Source organism: Copadichromis virginalis, linkage group LG4 (genome assembly GCF_057382275.1).
Source record: "Copadichromis virginalis isolate Kocher_CV1m ecotype Utaka linkage group LG4, C_Virginalis_male_GT1.1, whole genome shotgun sequence".
NCBI lineage: Eukaryota > Metazoa > Chordata > Actinopteri > Cichliformes > Cichlidae > Copadichromis > Copadichromis virginalis.
The window spans coordinates 31147464-31166623 of NC_140621.1; the positions used below are offsets into that span (position 1 = coordinate 31147464).

General features: G+C 39.3%; 1 protein-coding gene and 1 non-coding gene across 4 annotated transcripts in view; both read left to right on the top strand.

Annotated features, from left to right (window-relative positions):
• Positions 1-19160, top strand: part of kcnh6a (potassium voltage-gated channel, subfamily H (eag-related), member 6a) — a 27548-nt gene continuing 8388 nt past the window's right edge. Inside the window, exons 1-9 of one of the 3 annotated variants that reach the window (XM_085454886.1) lie at positions 1-126; positions 411-522; positions 3671-3901; positions 5501-5650; positions 5933-6036; positions 6853-7162; positions 8821-9023; positions 17031-17459; positions 18382-18799. In XM_085454886.1, the coding sequence (XP_085311012.1) occupies positions 1-126; positions 411-522; positions 3671-3901; positions 5501-5650; positions 5933-6036; positions 6853-7162; positions 8821-9023; positions 17031-17459; positions 18382-18799 (2083 nt within the window). Of the gene's footprint in view, positions 523-3670; positions 3902-5500; positions 5651-5932; positions 6037-6852; positions 7163-8820; positions 9024-17030; positions 17460-18381; positions 18800-19160 lie in introns of all 3 variants that reach the window. The other 2 variants (XM_085454885.1, XM_085454884.1) reach the window with 2 other exon arrangements.
• trnac-gca (transfer RNA cysteine (anticodon GCA)) lies at positions 5394-5465 on the top strand. The gene has a single exon. It is a non-coding gene; the product is annotated as a tRNA-Cys (tRNA).

Sequence of the window (19160 nt, forward strand, 5' to 3'; positions counted from 1 at the left end):
ATGGGAGCTTCTTCACTGCCATCCTTATCGCGCATTGTCCAAAACTTGAGGGAGAATGCAGCGATTATAAAGCAACGAACGGATTCTGCGCTCTGCAGCTTTTGTTCACAACTTGTCCCACAACAGGTAACCTCACTAAGGAAAAGACTTTCGAATCGGTTTCATACAGCTTTTGTTGTATCCTAGTCTACTTTTTACCCCCACGTTATCAGCGTGCAACATCCTGCAACTGCTATTGCCCTGGCAACCAGCCCTCCTCTCCATCATTCTCTGGCGCTTCACCCCTCACCATCAGAGGCAGGCTCCGAGGGAAGCCAAAATCTGCCGCTTACGCTCGCCCTCCAAGTGGAAGTGGACCCTTTTGTTCACTGGCGTCAGTTCAAATCTCTTTGCTTTTTTACTTATCTCAGGTTCATGTGTCGGAAGTGTTTTCTCTCAGCATCAAAATGCCCGTGAGACGCGGTCATGTTGCGCTCCAGAACACTTACTTGGATACTATCATCAGGAAATTCGACGAGCAAAGTAAGTGCACATGAAATTAGTTTCAGTTATGCGTCTGTGCTGCTGTTGAGGTCCGAACAAAGGGTGTGATATTTAGATTCCAAACGTTTTACAAAATACATATTTAGTTTTCCCATTTTAAACATTTGGACTGGTTTTTGCTGCGATGGTTTAGCTCGCAAATGCTTTAAATAAATCCGAAAGAGATGGCAGAGACGGGCGAACTCTAATTTACGCTGAATTAATTACCGTACATTCTCTATTTTAAAAGGGATAAGTGTGCTCTTTGTCTATGGGAAAAGTGTTTCTGACAGCTAGTTCATCAGTAGGAGTGGTAGCTTGTATTTATTTCAGAGCTGTTAGTGTATCCAGTTAAATCTTGTTGGTATAGTTTTGTTTGCTTTATTTTTCACACGTCTGTGTTTGTTTGTCGGTCAGTCTCATTGCTTGAACAACTGTTTACAACTTGCATAGTTCCCATTTCTGTATAGCTGTATATCTCAGATTTCTGTAAAGTTATTTATTTCATATTCTGTATAGTTTTTCATATTTATATCCTGTTCATAGCCTGTACATAGCCTGTACTCACTACAGCCTGTACATACTTATAGTTATAGAATATTCACAACATACTTCATACCGTGTACATTATAACATACCATAATAGACCCATTTCTGTAATATACTTACATATCTATACCATTGCTAATATATATTGTAATATATCTATATCACTAAAGCACTTCTGGATGGATGCAAACTGCATTTTGTTGCCCTGTACCTGTGCATGTGCAATGACAATAAAGTTGAATTCTATTCTATTCTATTCTATTGAACAGATGGTAGAAGGACAGGCTTTTTATATTATAATAAATTAACACATCTTATCTTATCTGTATCAGTAATGCTGACAGAACCCAGCTGCTGCTTTTATGTTTGCGGGGTTGTTGCACCTGCATGTGAGTTTGTTTGTGAGAGCTCACCTTATGACTTACATTGTGTTCCATTAGCTCACATGTTCCAATGGCTGGAAGAAGAGACCACCTCTCACTTATTGGAGAGGAAAAAATCCCTTTCCCTGAAACCACAAAGGCCTCTGATAGAACACATATGTTGCTGTCTTCTTTTGACCTGACCATTATTTGTATGCAGTTTTACCTTCATCCATTTTCTGTACTTAACACTTATTACATGAGCCTGTAAATCTTTGTTAATGCTACTTTAGTTTAAAAACAAAAACACTGACAGACACCATGCCACATTATATCTCATGTGCCATAATCAGTACATTTCCTCACCACTAGCAGCGTGTTGACACAGGACTGAAAATAACCCTGCCATCCTGATTAGATACTGACCATAGATGGAGAAATAGTTGATTGCTGACAACTCTCAGTCTGTTTTAGTATGATCAGCTCTAGGACCAGTAATGCTTGAATCTCCCAATATCCCCTAAGAAACCCGTATTATGTAATGCCTCTACTGTATCCCAAAAAGGTGTATGTGTGTGCACGCGCAGTCTACATACACGTGCACGATAAGGTGAGTGCACGTGCCACAGTGGTGCTGCTTAGCAACGGTGTGACGATCAGTGTTTTTGCTTTGAGCCCCAGATAATGACTTTGGACAGAATGTGCTTTTCCACTCTAAGAGCTCACCCGTTTATATCAAAAAGAGGGGCCAAGAGAAGAGTCCCCTGCTCTCATCTGTGTGGGCAGGAAACAGCTGTTTAACCCAGTTTCACCAGCGTGTAATAAAAAGGCCAATGAGAGGCGACAGAGGTTATGTATGTACTTTTCATTCAGATCGTTCAACTCCTCCATTAGCAGCCTTCGAACAAAACTGCCCCAATTCCCTGTCATGCAGCATTTTTGGGACAGTGGGTGTTTCTGTTGCCACGAACAGTATCATTCATTTCATCGGTACTAGGCACTGAAGGACATATGAGCTTGGAGTTACTGTTAGGGATGTTTCTGAAAGCAGGGTGACTCTGAGAGACTCAGAATCAAAGCTCTGACTGACCAGGAAGAACCATTATTGTTGTAACTGACACTGTACAGCCACAGTGTTTCCCCCATGATGAAAGATCACTGATGGTGGTGGTCAACGCCCCAGTGAGTGTCATTAGCTGATGAGAAGTCCAGCAGCTACCATGCAGTTAGAGATTTGATCTCAACTTTAATGGCATTATTTTATTTTATTATTTTGTCGCACTGTCACATGTTTATCTTATTATGAAATTTCAATGTAAAATGATCTTAATATTGTGTTTTCATGAACAAAACTATTTCAAATGTAGGCTAGGTGTTACATTCACAAGTACTGACCTTCTTAAAAGACAGACTGGCAACATTTTTAATACAAATCAAAGCTGGTGGCAAAAATATCAACTGTACAGTGATTGTACTTTTAAGATATGAAAACTCTTTGATAAACAATGTAAATCTGGAAATGTAATATTTTTACTGTTTAGGTAGCCTTGCTAAACAAATAAAATATATTCATAGGCAAGTGGCTGATACCAATGTAATGATGTAATTAAAAAATGTCAGATACACAGGCTCCAAAACCTGTAGATTCCCATAAGTTACCTGGCGCCATGTGCTATACTCCAAATACCCTTATGCTGAAGTGCCCACCTGCTCCTTTTCAATCCCTTGGGAGGAATTGTGACGCTAATAACATTAGCACCATGGAAAAGTAGACTTCATTAGTTCCACTTCAGCTGATTGTCATGCCTAGAGGAGGAAGAACAGACTTTGTGGGCCGTGAAGTCAATGCGTATCCACAACAGTCTGTACTTCAGCATCTTTAAATCAAATTAAATCTTAAACAGTGTAAACAGTTTAATTGTCAGCATTAACAAACTATCTCTTTCAATCTTTCAGTGACAGGCATAAGTGCAATCACTGGAATCAGGCGTCATTACCCTCTGCGAAGTATAAGGCTAATTTAGTTGGTGAGATAGTCATGGCTAAGCTTAATTTATGAACCTCTATGCAGTATATTATTTCTCCTTTAATGAGCAGAAAGTTTATTAATATTTATAAGCAAGAAATTGGCTTTATCAGTGTTGCTTCTAACCCAGCTTTAATGGGCGGTCGTTGTACTGCCACATGGATATCTTGCCTTTATAAATTGTCAACTGGCACTGTGTTCCTCCCTTCAGATCGCAAGTTTATTATTGCCAATGCCCAGATGAAGAACTGTGGCATCATCTACTGCAATGAAGGCTTCTGCCAGATGTTTGGTTTTACCAGAGCAGAGATCATGCAGCAGCCCTGTACCTGCCAGTTCTTGGTGGGTCCTGGCACAATGAAGAGTTCCCTGGCCCAGCTGGGACAGGCCCTGCTTGGGTCTGAGGAGCGCAAAGTGGAGATCCTGTACTACTCTAAGGAAGGTAAGACACGCGAAAAACAAAAACAAGACAACGGAGCTGGAGGAAAAATGACTGGAGTAAGCCCATTTATAGCTCGAAACCTCATGAAAAGAGTCTTCTGGCTGTCACAAGATTTGGCCTGCTGACAGCTTGATTGTTATCAGAACAGTCCAAATAATCCTCCATATGTTCAACTAGTTTATCATTTATCTTCTGACAAGAAACCTTGTTACAGAGATCTTAATCCAGAATGTTACCTCAGTCCACCAGCCATTCGATTGGATCTGTTTTAAAACATCCTTCCTGCTTTCCAAGACTAGTCCTTTCATTTTGATAATTCATCATGATAAATGTCTGGATCTGATGCACAAAGATGATTTTCATGTGAATAATTTTTGCAATCAAAACAAGTAGATAGTAAAAGATCGTCTCCCTTTAAGTTTGTGTAGTTCAGGAGATTCTTTATTCATCTCAGACCACTATGTTTGGCAGGTATCCGAGTTTAGCTGCTATCTTTTGCTGGACTCCCATTGATCTTGCGAATCCGTCACCATGGCCAGATTATGCTTTTATATTTAGGCTTATATTTAGGCAGGCAGACTCAGCGTCTTAATCACTTCTTCAAACCTGCTTCTTTTGGTGTAGCCTTAATTCATACTTGCCTGTATTCTCATCAGTCCTATGCATGATTCTCTGCACATCGTTTACTTTTATTTTTAAAGTTTAATTTCCTGTTTATTCCAAGTTATTTGGGATGCCAGTGAAACACTGTCCTCTGCCGAGGTCTGTGTTTAACCTCCATCATCTCTTTTTCTTTATCATCTTTTTCTGGCACAAAGGAACTGAGGTAGACACACATGAGTGAGCATGAGTTAGACAATGACAGTTACCGACTATAAACCATACATTTACTGTCTACATTTATACAAGGACATTCATAGTACATGTCTGTTATAACTTTTGCCATTTGGGCATGAGGAGCGGAGTTTAGAGTGCTGTTGTCATGGGAATGGGATTGTGTGCCAGATCAAATCCACTAAGCATCCATTTGTTTTGTTCCCCTGCTTCCCACTGTGCTCCCAGGCTGAACAGACCGGGGAAAAAAATCTGAACATGTGATTGCAATGTGATTCAGAACAAGACTACAGCGCTCACAGGTCGATTTTTTTTCTTAACCTCCAAACAAAATCTCTGTTCAAGGTCTTTCAGGGTGAATGTATGAATGGAAGTGAATGCATGCACTGTGTGTGTGTGTGTGTTTGTCCGTTCTGCCCTCTCTCCTGTTTCTATTTTTGGAGCTCACTGATTGTGAAGTGAAGTCAGACCTGACAGAAGTATTGCTCATTTAGCCTTTTTTTTTTAGCTTCCACAGTTTTTGAAACGATTCCTTTCTTTCTTTCTCCTTTGCTCATATTGCTTTCTCCTGTGTGACCTCCCTTAGAAACATAACCTCGTTAAACTAGGCCAGCCTTCAGCTGATCACATTTTAGAAGTAACTTCTAGGTTACCAACAGGGGGTGTAGCTCAGTGGTAGAGCATTTGACTGCAGATCAAGAGGTCCCTGGTTCAAGTCCGGGTGCCCCCTGTATAGCTGCTGTTTCTTATCTTTTGTGTCAATAGGGACCTGCAGACCCTGCCTTGTGGGAATCGTTCCAGTAAAAAATGAAGAAGGCCTTGTGATCATGTTCATCCTTGACTTCCAGGAGCTCATCGATCCCTCCCACAAGAAGACTGCTCTCAGACAGAGAATCACCCAAGGATGGGCCTATTGTAAAGCCTTTCACACTGCATACTGCATGTTTTGTTTGTGTTTCAAATTTATAGAAGCTAAACATTTTTCTGTCTTTCTCTTTTCCTGTGAATTCTGCAACTGTAAATATAAATTAGAAATTAATGTGTGTAATTAGTCTTGATTTTCTCATCATATTGGTCAGAATGTGTACTACTGTCTTACCTTAGCAGAAAAGTTGGATATTTTAAAGCAGAAAAGTTGAATTGAATACATTTTGAACTTCGATAACAAGTGAGCTGAAGATAAAGTTTTCTCTTTAGGCCAGAATCGCAGGCTGAAGATGAGGCTGCCGGTGCTGCGATCCATGCGACGACCTTCACTCTCAAAAGATCAGTTTGAAGGAGTGGTAGTAGACTACCTGCAGGTGAATAACACATGCATGCAGTGCAGTCCATTTGCATGAATGCATGCTTTGCATTTTGCTGGAATACATAAACACATCTGGCAGTGGAAAAAAATCTGTACAAAGATAATACGTCATACTGTGACTCCTAGGCATGACATTTGCAATGATACAATTTTAAAACTTACTGACATATTATGCCTGCAATGCTTCTACTGTTCTTCAATCATGCATGAAGAGCACTAATCAAAATGTTCTACACACTATAGTAACAACAAAGTCTTTGATTTGCCTTTCAAGTGCTATATATACAATTTTAGTTTTATATGCAGTTCAAATAGTTAAATACGAACCACCTTAAATAGCAGAGAGATGTTTTTGAAGCAGAAGTTCTTGTTTCTCAGCCCAAAAAGACACCAAATGGAAGAATAAGGGGGAAAAGCAACTGGTCTGTTTATCTTTCTCTTCTTAGAATTTTCCTTTACTTGTGTTTAGAGTTCTCTCTTTTGATGAATGGCACCTTGTATGAAAGTATTTCCTGCCAGTATCCTTACCTGACACTGGAACTGTACTGAATCAGATAAATTGACATGTTGGGACTGTTTTACATTTACGTGCTGGCGGGGAGGTGACATTCCTCTCTGTTTCAGAACAGCATTTGTGAAGTGTGAAATATTACAACGTTTTTAAGAAAACATTTAGAAGAGAAAAAAAGCATTTCAAGCCAAAAACCAGCAGATATGGTGTGTAATTATTTGTTTGAACTATAAAGAGACGCATGGCCTTCATTTACGTAATATTCAAAGTAGCTTGTGCCTTATTGCCCTTCCTTGACAGCCAAACAGCGAGGAAGTCCCTCTGAAAGAGTTTCGGATCCCATCTAAGGAAAGCTGTATGCAGTCTGAGACGGAGGCTCTGATAGAACAGGACATGGATCCCCCATCGCCGGCAGCTCAGCCCTCCACCAAACGACGCTCCCTTCTGACAGATCGACTGGACCCCATGCATGCCTTCCCCCGAGGGACATTACCTCGAAGTTGCTCGAGGGACAGTGTTCGGAGCCTCCGACGTGCCTCGTCACTGGATGACATCGATGGCATGAGGGCAGAATGGAACAGTCGGCCTGGAGACCCCCGGACTAACAGCAGTGAGTGTCTGATGGGGCATCTCAGAGGGAAACTAAAGCTGTGAATAAAATATAGAATTAGTAAGAGTATCATCAGGTTATCGTTGCTGTATTTGTGTCTCAAAGAAACTATGAAGTCTTTACAATGCATATTTTTTTATGATGTTAGGGGAATTTAATGTGTGTTTAACTTTTTTTCAGGTTAACCTTCTGACAGGAATATAAAGCAGCATCCTAATAAATTAAATCACACAAAGCACTTTTCACAGCTGGTTTCTCTGACTAACTCAGAAAATGACACAGAATGCAGTTCAAATTTTTTTCTTCATTAGCCTTTTATTCTGTTAAAAAAAACCTGCTTTGAGACATAAATTTGCCTTTGTTATTATTGCCACTTTGGTTTGCATACAAACAAACATTTTCACTGTGAGATCTGCTGGAAGGTTTGCTGGTATTAAAGGGATCTCTAACAAGTCGTGTCTATTATTTGTTATTTTAGGATACAGTAGGATCTCAGACTTGAAACAAGCTTGCAGTGGTGGCAAACATGTTGACAGATGAGGTCAGGCAGGATGTTCACAGATGACATTGTGATCTGTAGAAAAATTAATGGCGGGAGAAGCAAGACAGAATACATGTGCGTAAATAAGAGGAAGACAGATGTATCAGTGAAGATGCAAGGAGCAAATGAGTTTAAATACCTGGGGTCAAAAATCCAAAGCAGCAGACAGTGGACAAGAGAGTAGAAGAAGAGAGAGCAGGCAGGGTGGAGCAGGTGGAGAAAAAAGTCAAAGGTGATTTGTGACAGAGGATGCTAGCAAGGTTCACAAGATGGTAGTGAGAAATGCTGTGATGTGTGGTTTGAAGATGGTGACACTAACAAAAGACAGAAGGTGAAGCTGGAGGTGGCAGAGCTGAAGATATTAAGAATTTCATTGGGAGTGAGCAGAAAGGACAGGATTAGAAATGGGTACAGCAGAAGAACATCTCAGGGTGAGTGTTTTTGGAAAACCTAATTAAAGAGGCAAGACTGAGATGATCTGAATATGTGCAAAGAATGGTTAGGGGAGGAGGAGGAGGAGGGCTGTGTATTGGACACATTAAAGAGGACATGGAGGCAGATGATCAGCTGTAGCAACCCCTAAAGGGAGTAGCTGAAAAAAGAAAAGGAAGTTTATATCAGATTAGAAAGTGAGGTGACACATCAAATCATTAGTATTATCAAGTTAAATGCAGTTGAATTAAATGTTTAGTAGCTTAAAATGTCCTTGGCATATCCTAAAACACATAAATGCGAACTAATCAGAATCAAAACTGATTTTTTTTCAGCTGAGCTGTAACAGCTTTCAACAGATTTCTCACCAGTTCGGCACTTGTCAGGTTGTTGATGTCAGATTGTTGCTCTGATATTTATAACACAGAGAGCGTCCCTCTGTGCAGCTGCCTAATAAAAATTCCAGTAGAGACACAATAATCAATTCTTCTGTCAGTGATTGGGTTTGTGTTAAAATTGCTCATCACTGCACATCTATTAACCTCCGCTCTCAGGGGAAATACTTCATGAGGAAACGTTTTCTTTTGTACAGGTTCCAATCATACTCTTCCCGTTTTCTATTCAATCTACTCTTCCACAGATTTTTTTTTTACTTGACTGCTGATGCTGTTGTTTTGTGTTGTAGATCTCAAGCCCAATACTCTGAACTCCACTTCAGACTCAGACCTTATGAGACATCGAACCATAGGCCGCATCCCACAGGTTACCCTCACGTTCGGCTCTGACCGAATGAGACCGCCTTCCCCAACTGAGATTGAAATCATTGCACCCAGCAAGATTAAAGACCGAACGCAGAACGTCACAGAGAAGGTCACTCAGGTCACACAGGTAAGCTGCTCTTTACCATCTCAAGAGAAAAAAGGGAGAATAAATGCCTGTTTTCTTTGCACTTTACTCATCTTCACTCATTTTATGTCATCACCAGGGTCTTAAATTTTCCATTTCACATTGCTGGCTGCATATATATTTTCTTATTCAGTAATTGGCTACATCAACCAAATTGCTGTCTGATCTTTAAGAGGCAAAATTGCCAGAAATTACTTGCTTCTCACCTGTTAGCTGTTTTTGGCTCTTCCTGAAAGAGAAATTTATAATGTTTCTAACTGGAAAAAAAGAAATATGATCATTAACATCATATTTCTGTCAGATAGTTCAGTCAAAGGTGTCTATAAATGGTACATGCTTCAGGGTGACTGAAGACGCGAGACATCCGAACTCACAGGGTGAAAGCGTGAACGAATAATCTCACCTGAGGTGTGACATCTATGGCACCAGCAGCAAAACACATTCATCAGCCACCTGTCATCACACCACGGTGTCTCTGTGTATATTTTGGCAAACTGCCTCACAAGAGTGAAAGAAGGACCACAATGGAAAATACCTTAAAATAACCAAGAAGGGAAACCGTTATTTCCAGTAAAATACAGTTAGGTCGATAATTTCTTTTTTTGCAGTTTTGCCGCTATACACGACAAGTGATTTAAAATCAAACGATGAGTACATGTGATTGAAGTGCACAGTTTCAGCTTTGATTCAAGGGTTTTTTACAAAAGTACAGGATAAATTATTTATTATTAGCAGTCATTTTTATACACAGTCCCCCAATTTCAGAAGCTTAAAATTAAATGAACTGCTGGCTCACAGGCAGTTTCATGGTGAGGTCAGGCCTGAGCCCATGTAAACAAATGCAGCAGACATAATATTTGAAGCTGATTCAAAAACCTCACTTGATGCTTTATAGCTTTGCACTTGAATTACATTTGATAGTTTTAAAATTCACTGTGGTGACGTCATATGTTAGTAAGTAACATGAACAATGATTAAGAAAAGCAGTTTATAGATGCCAAAATATTTTTTAAATGCATTATTATTTGTACAGCAGTATGTCATGTTTTCTAGTAGTAATAATTAAATTATTAAAATTACTATAATTATTAAATATTTTTAATAGATTTGATGAAGGTCTCATGCCGCACTAGACACGCTGCACAGCAGGTTGCTGCCATTAGTAAGTATAAATGGATCTACGAATGTTACATTGAACATAAGAAAAAATGATAAAGCTTTTCTTTATGACTGTAACAATGCAAAGGCCTGTTTGCTCAGGTATAAAGCAGAAAATAAGGCAATGCTGGGCTCCCTAAGTGCATCACATTAACCGGTTTATCTGAGAGGCTTTCAGGATGGTCAGTTGAGCCTCTTTTCAGCCAAACTGACCAAAGAAGGGTTTTTGTTTGTGTCCCATTTATCTTTTTTTTTTTTTTTTTGGAGTGGCTGGTTTGTTATTTTAGCAGGATATCAGATATAGGAGCTATGGGTTCACTATGAGGTGTTTTGTAAGCTATTTACATGGTTCATGACTTGTAACATTTTACAAGATTTTAATTATCTGATTCATTAAAGTCTTTAAAATTTAGAGCCTCAGCTGATTTAATATACAGTATGATTTTTTTTTAAATCTGAGTTAATGATTCATCTATTAGTTCCTCCCCAAATATATATATAATCCAGGCTATAAAACTACACACAGTAACTCACAGTAAGTGATTTGATTACATTTGGTTGCAGTTCACCCCAATTGAATCTGCCTCTGGGCATTTAAGCGACCATGACTCGGTTAATCTTTGTGAAGTTTATTAAATTACTTAGAAAGTTTAATAAACATTTCAGTACGGATACCACCTTTTAGGAGATGTTAGTTGTGCATTTGCACAGTGCTGTGACCTCATGTGACTGCATTGTGACTGAATGTTGCTGCTGTGGTGGTGGTGAGATGTTGCTTCTTTGCACTGGGAGTGATTGTGGTATTGACAGCCGGCTCTGACACTATATGCAAGCAACGTAGCTTCTGTGGTCCTGGAAAAAGTGACTGCACAAACAGAAGACCTCTCGAAAAGCCTGGCTGAACACTTCATCTGTTATCTTGGCTTAGCTGACGTCATGAACAAGATTGGTTAGAAAGTAAGCGTTCCTCTGTTTAACCACACAGACAGAGTTTGTCTGCTTGTCAGGGAGGTTTGTTTTAGTCTTGTTTTGTTTTTGTTGGAAGGTAGAAGGTAAAAATAAAAACAAAGATTAATAAATCTCTTTGGTATGCCACTTGCTGGCAGACCACACACCGTCTTAGATGTTTAGTTGTTTTTAGATTGATAAAGTGCTTTGATGAAGATTATACAACATTAAATAAACTCAAAGCATTTCCATCCATCCATCCATTGCTGCTGCTTTATTTACAATTAATTAAATCTATTCCTGTTTTGTTTTTTGATATTCTATGAATGTGAAAACATATTTCTTTTTCAAATATATAACAATGCACAAAACATTTTAACCTACTTTGTTGAAAATTGTCAGAGTTTGTGCACCTGAGGTTTCAGGTGTTTCCCTTCCTGGTCACCACTCATGTACACAACTTAAATACATATGAACCATAACAGTAAAATCTCTCCTAACTACATGACTATTCAATCCTTTTAGGCTTAAATTCTATAAACACAAAGGTCAAGCATCCAAATAAAGAAAATATGTCTGTGTCTTATAGAAATATAAACTTTTTCTTCAACATTCAAAAATGAAAAAAAAAAAAAGGTTTCATTAATTGCACATGCAAATGGAAGTTATTTCCAAATTTCTGTGTAGTCATATTGCTGTGTTTTCTTTATGTAATGTCAGTACATGAAGAATGCCTGGATGTATGTAGGGCTCACAGCTGCCTGTGAGTGTGGAGAGGAGTCCTGCTGGTTAGCTGGATTTATGAAAGGGAGCGAGACTATTGAGCGGCACTCGTGGCTTGACGTTGCCAGTGACCTTGGCCCCTGGAACTAATGGAAGTGGAGGGCAGTGGGCTTGGTCTCTGTGCCTCTGTCAGACACTAAATCACAACTGCGTGTTGTTACCGCTGTGAGTTTTTGTCCGGTTAAACCAACTTGCTTGAGTATCATAATGTTGAGTTCAGAGACAAGAAGGTCAGGCTAACGTCACAGTAATCACGGCTGCTGCCATGTGAACTGTAGCAGTGGTCTTTTACTGACTGTGAGTTTTCTACAGGTACTGTAATAAATAGTAAAGCACATGTTGCCTTTCTCTGTGGCCCCAGTTTCATTATGCATAGAATGTTTTCTTTATGCTGCCCTTATAATTGAATTTCGATTGGCAAGTTAAAAAAAGAGGCATGATGGTTGTCATTGATCTTTGTTCATATTGATTTGTCTGCATAACACAAAGCACACTGCGATTGATTATAGACTGTGGCTTGTTAAAGACAGATAACTGTACAAGAGCCTCAGCACACTGTAACTAGTACTGTGTGTCGGTGTGTATGTGGCGCCCCCTGGCGTTGACTGATCTTGCAACAGGGCAACTTGGAGATAGTTGCAGCTTTAACTGAGTGTGGCTCTGTTTTTTGCAGGTTTGCACAGCTATTTTTTTTAGTATTTGTCTCCATGAATGTGTGTGTACAGGTTGATAACATGCTCGTTTGAGATCTGATTGAACTCTGAAGCAGTCACACCCAAATAACGCATGCTTCTAAAAAACAACATCCTCACAAGGCGTCTTAGAGACTAGGCAGTTAAAAATGTGTAAATATATTTTCCAAATATCAGGGTTGAATATGAGGTTATTTGAGTTTTTTAATGGAATTTATTAGTTCATTTACAAGACTTTGCAAAAAATATTTTTTAAAAAGAATTACATTAATTCAGAGGGGAGAAAAGACAGGGCAATGTTACCGTAAACCTTTATTTTTTGAAAATATAATAAAAGTGATTGGAAGGTTATTCACAAAATGACAAGACCTCACATACACTACATTAATTCAGATAATAATTTGCATATGCAAAAATACTAAACAAAACCAAAACAGCAAACACGCACAATGTATTTGCATTCACAAACAATTCACACAAATGCTTTTATAATTATTTCCCCAGCAACTGACAATAAATCTCACCTCCTATAAAGAGTGTATAGAGCTAAAGGGAAATTTTACTTCAGTCAAGAGCTTAAAATTTATTTAGCTGTTTAGCTTTTTATTGTCAGGCCAAACACAACCACCTTTGATTTTTTTTCTCCAATAATTACTACTTGTTGAGCATCACACAGGAGGCAGGTACCATCATCCATCACTTTTTATGTGCTTGAAAGAGGATCCCATGATGAGGGCAGGGCTACAATCAGGGAGGAAGAGCGAGAGGAGCAGAAGGGAGGGAGACACAGACTGACGGACAGAGTTCCCGTCTCCCTCTCTCTTTCTCTTAGTCGTAGTCTTGTCCTGCTTTTTACCCTGTGGTGTGTGTTTCAGCATGAGCGTCAAGCAGAAACTTCAGCCTGTGAGTACAGCCTTACTGGGTCTTTCATGCTCTCTGCAGTTACCCTCAAAACTCCATTTCTTTTTCAGCTCCACATTCCTGTTTGTTAGCTGCCAGTGTTCCTTTCCCTGTTCTTCCTCACCCCATCTTTAGTCGTCTTCCACCTCAAACTTCCAGCTCACTGAATATGTCTCCACGAGTTAGAAATGATCACTTGACTCAAGCTGATGACATGTCAAAGTGACGTAACTTCACAGAGATTACACGAGAACTGTGCAGAGTTAGAGCACTTTCAAATTTACTGAGGGGTTTTTAAGCTGAAAATAAATGCTACTTTCATGTCTGCATTCTATTAATGTGATATTCACATCCTAAAGGCTTAATTTTATCTTTACTTATTTTTTATAGATACTATTTAAACTTTGAACTAAAATATTTAAAATGTTTTGTGCTTTGCATTGTTGCTTTATCCACAGTTGTCATATTATTATGAATATTTTATATTTCTGCTCTGAATACCTTAGAAGAAGCACTTTCATATATATATTTATATCTATATGCATGTCTCTCACTTTTTCTCTCTCTTCATATATTTATATATATATATATATATATATATATATATATATGCTGGATTATTACTATTATATGATATATATTTTTTAAATCGTGTTCTCTGATTACAGCTCTGCTGACTTTTAAATCTAGTACAGCTTGAAATGTATCAGCTTGATCTCTTCCCATGATGACTTTAAAGTCGGAGTAGCAACAGAGAGTTGTAGCGTGCAAATTAGAGGTGCCTGTCGTTGTCTGGTCATCATTATCATTAAACAGAGCTGTGGTGGACATCAATAACGTAACATTTCTTGGATGAGTGAACCTTTGCTCATGTGTTTACATTCTCATTACTGTGTTGTCTCTTCACATCTGTTCAGCTCCTGTGGTTAGTTGCTTACACACAAAAGGTTGTCACAGTTTGTTGTCCTAGATGGAGAATTCAATAAATTCTGTGCACTTTCTTCCATTTACGTCTGTTTTCCAAACTGAACGCTGTCTTGTTGGTCGTAAACCCAAATTATGAAGCAAGTGAAGCAGCCAACATCCCTTTACTGGAAATATTATCGAAACCTTGGTTATTCCCAATGACCATCTTTTTTTATATATAGTACTCTGTCTTGAGAAAAAGTTTACTTTGACTATTTATGGACACTGCTTTCATTCAAGCTGGGAAAGTGGAAGGGAAATGCATTTTTGAGGAGACTTTTTTTCCCTCAACGAACAAAAAAGTCTAAATATATATTACATTTTGCAAGGGAAGATGGGTTTACTGGTTTCTTGTACCAATATGTGACAAATTAAAGGAAAAACTCTCGACTTGTGGAGATCCAAGGGCCCTGTTTTGTTGTTGGGACATTTTTCTGGGTGCACTTCTCCCCTTGGATGGATAGCTCATGTATCAATCAATGCAATGTTCTTCTGAGTCATCAGATTTATCCTGTGGTGAAACATTTCTAGCTCGAATTAAGAGAAAAGAGAGAGATCTTTTCAAGCTTTACAGTGTCATCTCCATCAGTAGGAGGGGAGGGATCACTTAATAGTTAAATATAAATAAGATGCACATCATATGTCATGGCCTTCACAGTCCCATATGTATCCATCTATCAGCTGGATACATATGGGAGATCTTTGGCCACAGGGTTACACCACATTCTCTTCATCAAAACACCAGATAAGAAGCTGTTTTGGTGAATATGGTTCATTCCCTGCAGTGGGCTTCAGGACTTGAGCTATAGCACACCAAAAGCTTTTCCCTTTTAATTTCTCACTGATCTGTGTGCTTGCCATACAAGTTCAGCTTCTTTTGTCATGATGACTATCAACATAATTATGCAAACTGAAATGTAAATGACGGTCTAACCGCCAAAGGGTTTGTAAGGACAAGAAGGACATGGAAACCCAACAGCATGTACAGCAGTTTAGCGCTCTGTGGTTCATGTAGATGTGAATGTCAGTTATAGTGCATTAAAAGAATAAAGCACTTTGATTTCTGCAAAGCCAGTTTGGCCAAATAGAGCTGACCTTTCCATTAACAGAAATTACCTAAAATCACTCCTCTGCATGAAGCCCAGTCGATGCCAGCACTTATTCCAGTCTGAAATTGATCAGATCGCTGGCAGAAAGGGTCACGTGGCAATCACGTGGTGCAGCGGAGGCAGGTGAGGCTGCAGTGGACTCTCTAAAAAGGACAGTGATTTGGCTCGGTTAAGTGCATTTGAAGAGAGGATAGAAGAAGGCAGGAGCTGGGATGTGTGTTCATGGCAGTCATCAGCAAACATATTTATCTGGAAGAAAGTGATGAAGGAAGGGAGATGGGGAAGAAGGCAGGTGGGGCTGCAGAGAGTTTGGAGAAGCCTCCTCTGCTGCTGTGGACGCCAGGATGAGAACCTGGACATGGAAGCTCTTATTGTTGTACCGGTCAGTGGATCTTACTCATCACTGATTCAGTCACTGGTAATTTTCTGATTTGTGTTGGTCTGCATGTAAATGGCACTCGACATATGAGTGGATTTGTGTTTTGCTCTTTTCTGCCACCCTGAAAGAAGAGTCCAGAGTTGTTTTTTAACCTCTTGCTGTTTTAGAATATTAGGTTTAGAATATTTTGAGCAATGCACCATTTATTATAAATTAAAGCCGTGTTCATGATGAAGTTCATCATCTGAGGTGGCATGGCACTATCAAAGGACATGCTGGGCTTTACTTTAAGGGTGCAGTGGGGTGTGGTTAATGTAAAAGTATCCCAGTGTCTATCTATTTATCACAGTACTGCTACACCTTATGGATTTTTGCAGCTTGTATTGTAAATACTTGAGATGGCACTAACAGTAATTATGAAAACTACAGTTATTCTTGGGCTCTTGGGCTCTCGTGCACCATGTTTCCTGCAATAAATTCTGCTTGTTTTTCAGTTTCCCCAACCTTCGTCTTACTTGGTCAGCAACAGCTACCAGACTGTTTTAACATACACTCTTTTAACTCTCTCTTTAATTCTTTTAAGGCACTATAAGTATGTTGGAATTTTTAAAAAATGACTGAAATTAGTTTTGGCTGTTTTGTAAAGAACATCATTTTCATTTTAACTAAGAAAATTGAAATTTCTTATTAAATATTGCTTTATGGATAAAACCTGAAAATTGTTAAATTCTAATAATTAAACCGCAGTGAAAGCTGTTTAAATGATAACTTAAGATGCTGACTTACAGACCAAAAACATTTCACATTTTTATGTCAGAATTAAGTTATTGTTTTTGAATAAGGATAGTTGTTTGCTTTGTGAGAACTGTGCACTTACTTCCTTTACTCTCGTCTCAGACATTAGCTAATGTACACGCCTCCCCCTTTTTCCTGTTTTAATTGTATGCTTCATAAAGTACTCTATATAGTATTTATATTATACTTTCTGGCTATGGGCCTTGATCTTTCCTCCATTATTAATAACCTCCTCTGTATCCCATTGGCCTCTTATCAGGTGTTATCCCTCGGAGCTGACGTGCTGCCAGAGTACAAGCTCCAGGCCCCGCGCATCCACAAATGGACCATCCTTCACTACAGCCCCTTCAAAGCAGTATGGGACTGGGTCATCCTGCTGCTGGTCATCTACACGGCCATCTTCACGCCATATTCTGCTGCCTTCCTTCTCAATGAAGCGGAAGAAGAAACACAGAGAAGAATCTGCGGCTACACCTGCAACCCACTCAATGTGGTGGACCTTGTGGTGGACGTCATGTTCATCGTGGACATCCTCATCAACTTCAGAACCACCTATGTGAACCATAACGACGAGGTGGTCAGCCACCCGGGACGCATCGCGCAGCACTACTTCAAGGGCTGGTTCCTGATCGATATAGTTGCTGCCATCCCCTTTGACCTGCTCATATTTCGCTCTGGGTCTGAGGAGGTGAGAAAGCTATCGGAATATCACTTTGTGTTTCAGACAAAAGATTAAATGAAAAGTCTCCTTTTATAGCCTTTATGTGTAACAGATTTTTACAGTTTTGCAGTAAAACTGGAAAATTACTCAAAACACAACTTTTTTATTAAAGTCAAATACAGAAAGTCCCAAAATACAACCAACTAGGACATAAAACAGGTAACTCGGGAACAGACTAGGGTGGATAAGTAGACACGCTGACAAACGCTGTAAGGGAGCAGCAATCACAGAGGGCAATCAGGGGAAATGGAAACAGCAGGAAAGTGAGGCATATCCAAGATAATGATATACAAGAAGCAAAACAAAGCATGTAAAAAATAAGAGGCACAACACTGACACACACAGCAGCCTGGCACAGAGAAATATGAAGGAAAGCTAGGAAAATAAACCAAAATACAAGACTTATGTTTAAATAGCAAACTCTCAGCCTTAACAGAAACTGCCATCAGAAGTAGCCTCCAAACCCTGGCATTATCAAAAAACAAATACCAATCAAAACTCAACTAAATAAACAAGTATACTAAACTCAAAATGCATGAACAACCCCCCCAGCGCCATGGCACTGCTGTTATGAGTGGCAGCTCTTGGCCTTTTAACTCTTACTAAGTGAACCAACTAACGCGCCTGTGCTTTTTGTGCTACAAATGTAGCTATATTTGGTTTGGAGAAACTTTTATCTGTGATGTCCTTTTCCTTTTACCAGTTTATGTAAAATTGATATTTTTATAATACTATGATGGAGTAATTATTGCAGGATAGCTGGAAGCATTATGGACAAATTAGAAGTGTTTATATGCGTTTTAAGAAGATGGAAAACCCGCTGAGTTACACATGGTAAATGTCCAGTCTGCTAATAGCACTAACATTAAATCTTCTCTGTCTTCAACAGCCTCAAACAACCACTCTTATTGGACTACTGAAGACGGCCAGACTTCTGAGGCTGGTGCGAGTGGCCAGGAAGTTGGATCGTTACTCAGAATATGGAGCTGCTGTTCTTTTCCTCCTTATGTGCACCTTTGCCCTCATTGCTCACTGGCTGGCCTGTATCTGGTACGCCATCGGTAATGTGGAGCGTCATGGCTCTGCCCGCATCGGTGGCATGAAGATTGGTTGGCTGGACAATTTGGCCGACCAGATTGGGAAATACTATAATGACAGTGACCCAGCCTCTGGCCCTTCAATCAAAGACAAGTATGTTACAGCCTTGTACTTCACCTTCAGCAGCCTGACTAGTGTGGGCTTTGGCAACGTCTCACCCAACACCAACCCAGAGAAGATCTTCTCCATCTGTGTCATGCTAATCGGCTGTGAGTAGAAAGGAAAAGGATCAGAAACATGCAACACTTCAGACTTCGAATCATTGAAGTAGAATCCAGAATATTTTGCTCTAACTCTGAAGCTCATCTTAGAAACTCTGGAGTAATTCAATTCTTCTTGCATATATTCAGTCACTTAGGTGATATTTCCTCATTTTAATATGAGGAAAATTACAAAGATAATGTCAAACAAATCAGCAAGTTCAAGGAGAATCATGTCAAAATATTAGGTCAGTCACTGTTTGTTAGCTGGTAAAATAAGTCCTCCAAGATCTTACCTGTTTTTATGAGAACAACTTGTACTGTTTACATAAATCCAGTACATCCTGAGCATACATACAGCCTTTGCTAA